This window comes from Heteronotia binoei, chromosome 19 (assembly GCF_032191835.1).
Source record: "Heteronotia binoei isolate CCM8104 ecotype False Entrance Well chromosome 19, APGP_CSIRO_Hbin_v1, whole genome shotgun sequence".
In the NCBI taxonomy this organism is placed as follows: domain Eukaryota; kingdom Metazoa; phylum Chordata; class Lepidosauria; order Squamata; family Gekkonidae; genus Heteronotia; species Heteronotia binoei.
In genome coordinates, this window is record NC_083241.1 from 32,194,090 (window position 1) to 32,202,804 (window position 8,715).

The window sequence follows — 8,715 nt, forward strand, 5'->3', positions numbered from 1 at the left end:
AATAACTTTTGAATTTACAGGACTAGTCAAAGCCAAAGGACTTACTTCCCCTGTTGCTGAGTCTACCCATAGTCAGAGCTTTTTTTGTAGCAGGAACTCCTTTGCATAATAGGCCATACTCCCTGATGTAGCCAATCCTCCAAGAGCTTACAATAGGCCCTGTAATAAGAGCTCTGTAAACTCTTGGAGGATTAGCTACATGAGAGGGGTGTGGCCTAATATGCAAAGGAATTCCTGCTACAAAAAAAGCCCTGGTCTGAGGGATAGCAATCTCTTCTTCTGTTCTTCAAGAGCTGCCTTCTGCTCTCTGCTTCAATGAGCAACACTGCCCTGTGCTATGGTTAACTTGCGCATCTTCGCCCATATTTTGTCCCTGCTCAACGGAAGAGTATGTATCTGATGAAGCAGGCTCTAGGCACGTAAAAAATTGTATGAGAATAAAAATAAAGACTTGGCAGTCTTTAAGGTGCCACAAGACTCCTGTTTATTTCTGTTGTGACAGACTAACACAGCTCCTCCTCTGGAATCAGTCCAAATATTAGCACTAAGTTCTCCTGTTATTTTACCAATCAGAAGAAAAAGCACACCACTGGTTTCTGCCAAGCAAAGACCTAAGACTGGGCATGGTATATTAACTGCATGTGGATTAAATGAAGAATGCTTTCTATTGTAAAATGCGGATGAATGTTATAGTAGACTGATGGAAGAAGGTGGTTAATAATTTGTGTCAATATTCGCTGTATAATTTAATTCAGGGCTTTTTTTGAGCAGGAACGCAGTTCCAGATAGCTTGGCCAGGGTTTAAAGGATGTGATGTTTACCCATGCTAGTTATCACATTTGCATTCCTGCTTGGCTTGAGTGCAATGGCATGGCGCAGTGTCTGTCCCAAAGGATCATCAAACACTACGCTTCAGTGATTTAAAAAATAATAATCAGAAGTTTCTACTTGAGGGGGGGGAGGGATTCTATAAAAATCCTTGTTTCCAGGGCTTTCTTGGAACAGGAATACACAGGAACTCAGTTCCGGCTAGCTTGGTGTGAAGTGTGTGTGGCCTAAAATGCAAATGAGTTCCTGCTAGGCTTTTTCTACAAAAAAAGTCCTGATTTAATTCAATAAAAATTTAAGTGGAAAAAAAGATTGGGCATGGACCTCGTGCTTGGATTCGAACTATGAACTTGTAGTACAGTCTCGGTTGTGCCATTTAGACACCATTTCCACAATCTCAGGGATAGTGGCTTCTTATTTAGGGCTGTACGTGCCTCGCTCTGAGCACTGAATAAACGGGACAGTAAATTAATTCTTGTCCCCCAGAAGTCAATTGAAACCAAAATCCATAAAGACAAATGGAGTTAGCACAACCTCAGGAATATGTGGGCTGCATAGATAAATTCAAATTGTATCACAAAGACAAAGACTTTGTAAGGCTCCGAATTTAAAAAAAAAATCCACGTCCTAAACAGATATCTTTTTTTTTTGTTAAAACCACTCACCTAGAAAGTCAATGACAACTCAATGATAACAGTATCAGATGGGAAGACAGAGTTATGAGCACCTGAACAGATTTTACGGCATTATCTTGTAAAGTACCTTGTTTAATCAAATCATAATCACAATGCAGAGGTACTCATTTCCGCTCTGCCCTAAATCCTTTTTATGGTGTCAGGCACTACAAATCTGTCTACTGAGATGATTTCCCCTGTATATATCAGGGCTTTGTTTTTCAAGCATGCAGCCCAGGACCACACCATCACACTACTGAAGAATAAGACAAATCGCCTCTAGGGTTAGGAAGCAGGGCCGGCCCTGCAACTAGGCAACTGCCTAGGGTGCCAGCCTTCTGGGGGCACCAAACTGGGCAACCCTCATGTGACTTGGTGACATTATCAGGACGGGGGGGGGGGTGCGTGCTAACGCCTTGCCTAAGGTGCCAGACAGTCTAGGGCTGGCTCTATTAGGAAGCCAACATTCTTAAGTAGGGGGAAAGAATCCACTCAGCAATGGCTGCTACTGCTGACTCAGTGTTAGCCTCTTTGCCCTTCCATTTTAGCTCTGAGAAACTATACTATTTGTTTGAAGAAAGTGAAGCTGCTAGCAGTCTACAACTGGAAAGATCTCAGTGGAAACCAGAGGGGTAACATGGTGGGACTGGATTAACTGGGGTGACAGAGAGAAGTTGCTGTTTGAGCACATCCATAGATTTTAAAGGCCATGTAATGGCTTCTGGGAAAACAGCTCAAAGAGGAGGTTTGCAGTTGGTTGATCTGGTCTGTTCAAGAGATCCCGAGAGGCTAATATGGAAGGAGGGCACCTAGATGGCATATTAAGGAGAATTCCCAAGTTTAACTGCTTGTCATACTACTGGCCCCTTCTACCTTCACATGATCATTTGATGAACAATTATAGGCCATCCTTGCTTATATTTAGCCCTCCGCACCCTTTGCAACCCCTGCTACATCTAGTTTACAGATTTTCAGAGGTGAAAATTGAAAAAATCAAAATGATGTTTAATGCATTGAAGGACCTGCATTTCTAGCAAAATGTTTTACTAGTGTCCAATTCAATTTTGAATCCAAAGATTATTGGGTGCAAGGTACTTCCGTTTCCTACCGTGATGTTACGATCTCATAAGCCATGAGTGGATGGGATATGGGAGGCTCATACCAAACCTGACTCTATATCAATTTCCTTCAAAATCCAAGTTCCACTGGCACCTGTCATGTCTAGAAACTTTCTGGACACTAATAACAGCAGATGACTAAACAACTTTTATCTTAACAGAAAGCTAAGACCCTCATCTACCAGGTTATTTTAAAAAAACCTTTGCAGGCCACTAGCAATTACTTCTAGAACACAATGAACTGCAAAAAAAAAAGTCTTTCCAAAGACTAACAATACAGAAGGTTTACTTTATGAACCATAAATGGATATGAAGTGAGCCGTGACTCATGAAACTTCATAGCCTACCACAGATTTTGTTAGTCTTTCAGGTACTACTGGGTTATAGCTCTTTTCTGCTCTTACAGGTCGGCTAAAACAGCTATCCATCTTGATCTACAGAGGTTAATGGTGTGTGTGTGAGAATAAATTTATTCCCATTAATGAAAGCAAGCCCAGTTCAGTACAAGAACAAAACTGCTTTAGTCTGACCCATCATTATGACAATGAACTGCCACTGCTGGAAGCCCCTAGCTGCTACAACAAAAGCCAACCACTGCTAAAGTCTGGTCTGTTTCCCCCAACAAACCAGATGCCATCACTGTGTACAAAGAACCATTTAACTCAAATAAGAGAATTCACTTCACTGAAGCACAACAAGAGGCAGCACAGAAGATGAACACCAGGGATGGCATTTAGCTTTGAAGTGCTCAGATCCTCAGCGCCAGGCACATTTTTTTTTCTGTCAGAGAAGCAGAATAGATCAAGGCTGTACAACTGATGGCATTTCAAGAAGTTATATAAGGAACCAGTTCCTACTGAATATCCGAAAACCTATTCCTATGACTGTTTTGAAAGCCAGACCTCCAGCACAGCAATCCTCTTGCATCTTAGGCAAGCACAGAACATTTCTGCAATCTAGTTCAGGTGTGCCAAGACTTTCTCCATACTGACTCTTCCAGTCATTTCACAATAAGCAGTTCAGTTACTCTTACGCTGAAGTAAAGGCAGTTTAAAGCAAGGTTGAACTGACATCAACTGCTACAATCACACATGGAACCCTAAAACTGATCTGACCGTACAGTGCAACAATTCTTCACAAGGCTAAATACAATGTCTTCAACCGTTCAAAACTGCTGGTGGGGAAGGGACCGTAGGTGCATCCTACCACTCTCGGGAAGAGGCTGTGGCTCAGTGGGAGAGCCTCTGCTTTGCATGAAGAACATCCCAGGTTCAATCCCCACCATCTCCAGTTAAAACGTCAGGCGAGTCGAAGATGCGAAAGACCTTGGCCTGAGACCCTGGAGAGCTGTTGCCAATCTGAGTAGACAATACTGACCTTGATGGACCAAGGGCCTTACTCAGTATAAGGCAGCTTCACATGTGATCATGTACACTTAGTTACTTGGCTTCATGCTTTGAACAGCAATTATAGGATTCAACTTGCAACTATGTGCAACTTGAATTTTTGTTGCCAACTTAAGAGTACTGATTTTTTTTTTTTTTAGCATGGTGTCCGTGTACAGAATACCTAATATCTTAAACCCTACTTTTCACAAAACTGTAGAGTGTTCCCTAGCCATGCTACACTGGCCTTTGTGCCATCCACAGTCTCCCAGCTCTGCTAACAGACGCTTGGCTACAAAATCATGCTGAGGCAGTGACACATCGCAATAAGTGTATGTATGACGGACAACCTGGCCGCTTTTCTTACTAAGAGTGTGGCAAGAAACCTATAAGAAGAACTCCCTTCAGTTGCTAAGGAACTAAAAAACTGTATTGCATTATAAATCATTTAAAGACACTCAAGAGATGCAGATGCAGTAGGCGGATAGGGATGTTCTATCTTGCACCATTCCAAGTAGTCACACACCCTCAGAGGCTTTCTAAGAAGAAGGAGGGGGAAACCCTACGGAGGAGGGAGGGGGGGAATCAGCAAACAGCTGCAGTCAAAGCTCGACTTCTTGCAGCTGCAGGCCTGCTTTTGTTTCAGATCTATCTAAAAGGTTTTCATTCCCAAGTCCTCCTGGCGCTGTACTTTTTAAAGCTGCTCTGGTGCATTATGAAAGAAAGAGGTAAAAAAAGGCCTCAGGAGGAGGAGAAAACAAAGGCTCCGAGGGAGCTATGAAGTGCTCTCTGATTAACACGCACTGACAGATGACCTGTCAAAAACCTTGCTGAAAGACACAATCAACGGTTTGGGCACAGGGACATCACACTCTCTCTCACACGTGTGCGCTGCACTCAGTACACTAAAACCGTTTTCTTCAAATGAATTATGGAGGCGCTCATGGCTATAAAGATTTAGATGTTCTGGATTCTCCCACTTTTGCCACCCACAACCTTTTGGCCCTCTCTCTTCTGCACCACCACCAGTCTTTATATCATTTTTGTCATGCCACTTTCCATTCTGGTTTTATAACAGTTATCATATTCTCTTCCAGATTCAGAGGGGTGGCTCAGGTCAAAGGAAAGAATAATGGATCCAAGGTCATCTAGCAAGGTTTGCAACCAAGCAAGGTTTTCCTTGGTCCAAATCTACCACTGCACCAGACAGATTATCTGTAAATTGTGTTTCTACCACTCCTTTCTTCCATGGTGGCTGCTGCTGTCTTAACACTAAAACTATTGGCTGCAGTCTAAATGTTTTCCCTCTAGTTAATGGGAGACCCCTTTTGAACATCGAAATGACTAGGCCATAAATTATTTGGACATTTATACCCTGCTTTTCTTTCCCACGGGGACACAGTGGCTTACAATACTACCTTCCCCTCCCCCGCAGTGTCCTCACAAGTCTGTGAAGTGGGTTAGACTGAGGGAGAATGCCCGACCCAAGACTCTCCAGCAAGCTTCCATGACAGAAGGGAGATTCTAACATGGGTTTGCCCTCATCCCATTACAACATTCTAACCACTACACCACATCGGTTCTCTCTTTCCTCATGCAGACCAAAGCCATCCTGGCACTGTAAGGAAGAAAACCTGAAGTGATGGAGCAGAAAAATTATAGGACATCACCCATCACCACCAGCTGGTTTTCTTTTTTAGCTGCTTTAATGTTTTAGTGATCCACTGTAGCAAGCTGCTCTGGGCATCCTATTTCAACAGTGTGCTGTGTTAGAGCATTTTTAAAATAAATTCACTCAGGGCAGCACTAATAGATGAGACAGGCCTCCAAGATAGGCCTTCAGTCCCAGACCTATTTTAGCCTCAACAAGGTTGCTGCAGCATCTGAAACCCAGCCATATAATTCTTATTGGGATACATACACGCTTGCATGCTCCCTGAAAAGGTTACCGTATCCAACCCTCGTTCTCATCCCCAGGTCCACTACACACAACCACCCTCTGCCTCCCAAAAGCCACACACCTCACCTGTCTTTCCTTTCCAATAAAAGGCCACTGTCTGAACAGTTTGCACCTCTCTCGCTCCTTCTAGCTGGCTCTACAACTCAAATCCTATTTCATAGTTTACTGTATACCCCATCTTGTGTAACCTGTCTGGAGCCCCAGTGCAAAAGGCAGACTAGAAAGAATGTCAATTAATACATATCCCAACCGCAGTAGGCTTTCCTCAGGTTCTACTGTGCTGCCTCCCTCACATTAGAATTGCCGACCTCCACATCTCTATCACCTGCCCCTTTCCCCTTCAGATCTCTCCCCATCAGAAGGGCATCTCTTTCAGAGCACAGACCACTAGCCATACCCACTCCACATTCATATACATTTGCATACACACATACATAAAATCACACAAAGCATATACATGTGTGCATCCACAGATACTCACATACCTCTACATGTGCATGTTAACATATATATGGGCTATACTACAACACATGCGCGAAGCTGTCTCATACTAATTCAGACCCTGAGTCCATCAACGTCTGCACAGAGCCAGTTTGGTGTAACGTTTAAGTGTGCATAATTTATCTGGGAGAACTGGGTTTGAGTCCCCACTCCTCCACTTGCACGTGCTGGAATGGCCTTGGGTCAACAAAAGCTCTGGCAGAGGTTGTCCTTGAAAGGGCAGCTGCTGTGAGAGCCCTCTCAGCTCCACCTTCCTCACAGGGTGTCTGTTGTGGGGGAGGAAGATAAAGGAGATTGTGAGCTGTTCTCAGACTCTGAAATTCAGAATGGAAGGCGGGGTATAAATCCAATATAATCTTTTTCTCAGACTGGCAGTGGCTATCCAAACTCCCAGGAGGAGGTGTTTCCCATCTCTTACTGCCTGTTCCCTTAGAACTAGAGACTACATTGTGGATTGAACCTGGGAACTTCTGCACGCAAAGCAGAAGCTCTCCCAATGAGCCCCAGATCTATCTATATATGCATAAAAAACCCACAAATACGTACATATACATGTATTGTTAATATATACACATGTGTACATATATATGCACACACGCACATAAATATACACAGACACAAGCAGAAAATATACGTCTGACCCAATATAGACGGTTTTAGTTGTTTCCACCCCCTGTGCCATCCTCAGCAGGGCTGGGCCTCTGCAGCCCCCCACCAGCCCACTCCCCTGCCTCATGTCGGTGCCCCCCAACCCTGCCTGAGTCTCCCCCTCCCCGTCTTCTCAGGGGAGCTCCACACAGCCCCCCTCCCGAAAGAACCACATGGGGCTCCTGAGCTGCAGCTTGGCCACCTTTGGGGTGTCCAGCTTCTCAGGCGGAGGTCTTTCCTATTCCTTTCCGCCTGTTCCTTTTGAACTAGACTGCATTGTGGATCGAACCTGGGACCTTCTGTACGCAAAGCAGAAGCTCCCCCACTGAGCCCCAGCCCCTTCCCACATCTATCTATGCAAAAAAAAACCCCACACACGTACATACACATGTATTGTTAATATACACACACGTGTATGCATACACGCACATAAATATGCACAGACACAACCAGAAAATATATGTCTACCCAATATAGACTGTTTTAGTTGTTCCCACCCCCCCTGCGCCATCCTCAGCAGGGCTGGGCCTCTGCAGCCCCCCACTAGCCCACCCCCCCGCCTCCTGTCAGCGCCCCCAACTCTGCCTGAGCCTCCCCCCCCGTCTACTCAGGGGGGCTCCACACAGCCCTCCCCCTCCCCTGCTTCGTGCCTTTGGCTTCCCCCTTGCCCTCCCCCACCCCACCGGCCCCTCCCGCCCCCTCCCTCACCGTTCTGCGCGGCCGCCGGTGTGGGGAAGAGGCTGCCGGCCGTGGCCAGGAGGACGGAGAGGACGGCGGGGAGCGGCCCGGAGCGCCGCATGGTGGTCTGGAGCCGGCTGAGGGGGAGGAGGGAGAGGGGGGAAGAAGCGGAGGAGGCGGAGGAGGAGTCGTCGCGGGCGCCGAGCGGTCCGCCGTCCTTCTCTCGCCTTCCCCCCCTCCGACTGAGCTCCTACCGCAGAGCCCGAGTCTCGCGAGAAGAGGCGCCTCTTCTCGCGAGAGTTCAGGAAGGCAGAGGAGGGGGCGGTGGTGGGAAGACGCAGGGGAGGAAAGGAGCGAGAGATTGCTCGAAGGAGGAGAAAGGGAGGCGGAGCTCCGCCCACCACTGACGAGGGCGTTGAAACCCCGCCTACGAGAGGGAACGGGGAGAGAGAAGGGGCGCAAGCTCCGCCCAGCGTCTTCTCAATTGCAGAGAAGCTGCCCTCCGCCGAAGGAGCATGAGCTCCGCCTTCTTCTGACAGGCGAGCTGCCGAAACTCCACCCACTTCCTAGAGGTATGAGCGCCGCTAAACTCCGCCCATCGAGAATGGGGGGGGGAAGACGCTCAAGCTCCGCCTACGTCCTGAAGGCGCGATAAAGCTCCGCCCACCTCTCAAAGGGGATAAAAGCGCTGAAAGGCAGAAACCACGCCCACTTTTCCAGGAAAGACGACCCGCTGCCGCCTACGTTAGCTGTTGCCTCTGAAGGAACGGTCGCTGAAACCACGCCTACGTCTGAAGAGGAAGGGCGGAGGTGGGGCTGCTCGCCTCCCCGACCCTCGGCCACGTGACAGCAGAGAGGAACGGTTTTTCCCGCCCTTTGTAGACGGTGTTTTTTCCCCCCTCTTCAGGTGTACTTCGAAGTCT

At 46.9% G+C, this 8,715-nt stretch overlaps 1 protein-coding gene across 2 annotated transcripts in view; it reads right to left on the bottom strand.

Annotated features, from left to right (window-relative positions):
• Positions 1 to 8,299, bottom strand: part of NPTN (neuroplastin) — a 73,657-nt gene extending 65,358 nt beyond the window's left edge. Inside the window, exon 1 of one of the 2 annotated variants that reach the window (XM_060259823.1) lies at positions 7,823 to 8,299. In XM_060259823.1, coding sequence (XP_060115806.1) covers positions 7,823 to 7,913 — 91 coding nt within the window. In that variant the 5' untranslated portion in view covers positions 7,914 to 8,299. The remainder of the gene's footprint in view (positions 1 to 7,822) is intronic. The other variant, XM_060259822.1, reaches the window with a different exon arrangement.
• Between the last annotated feature and the right edge of the window lie 416 nt (positions 8,300 to 8,715).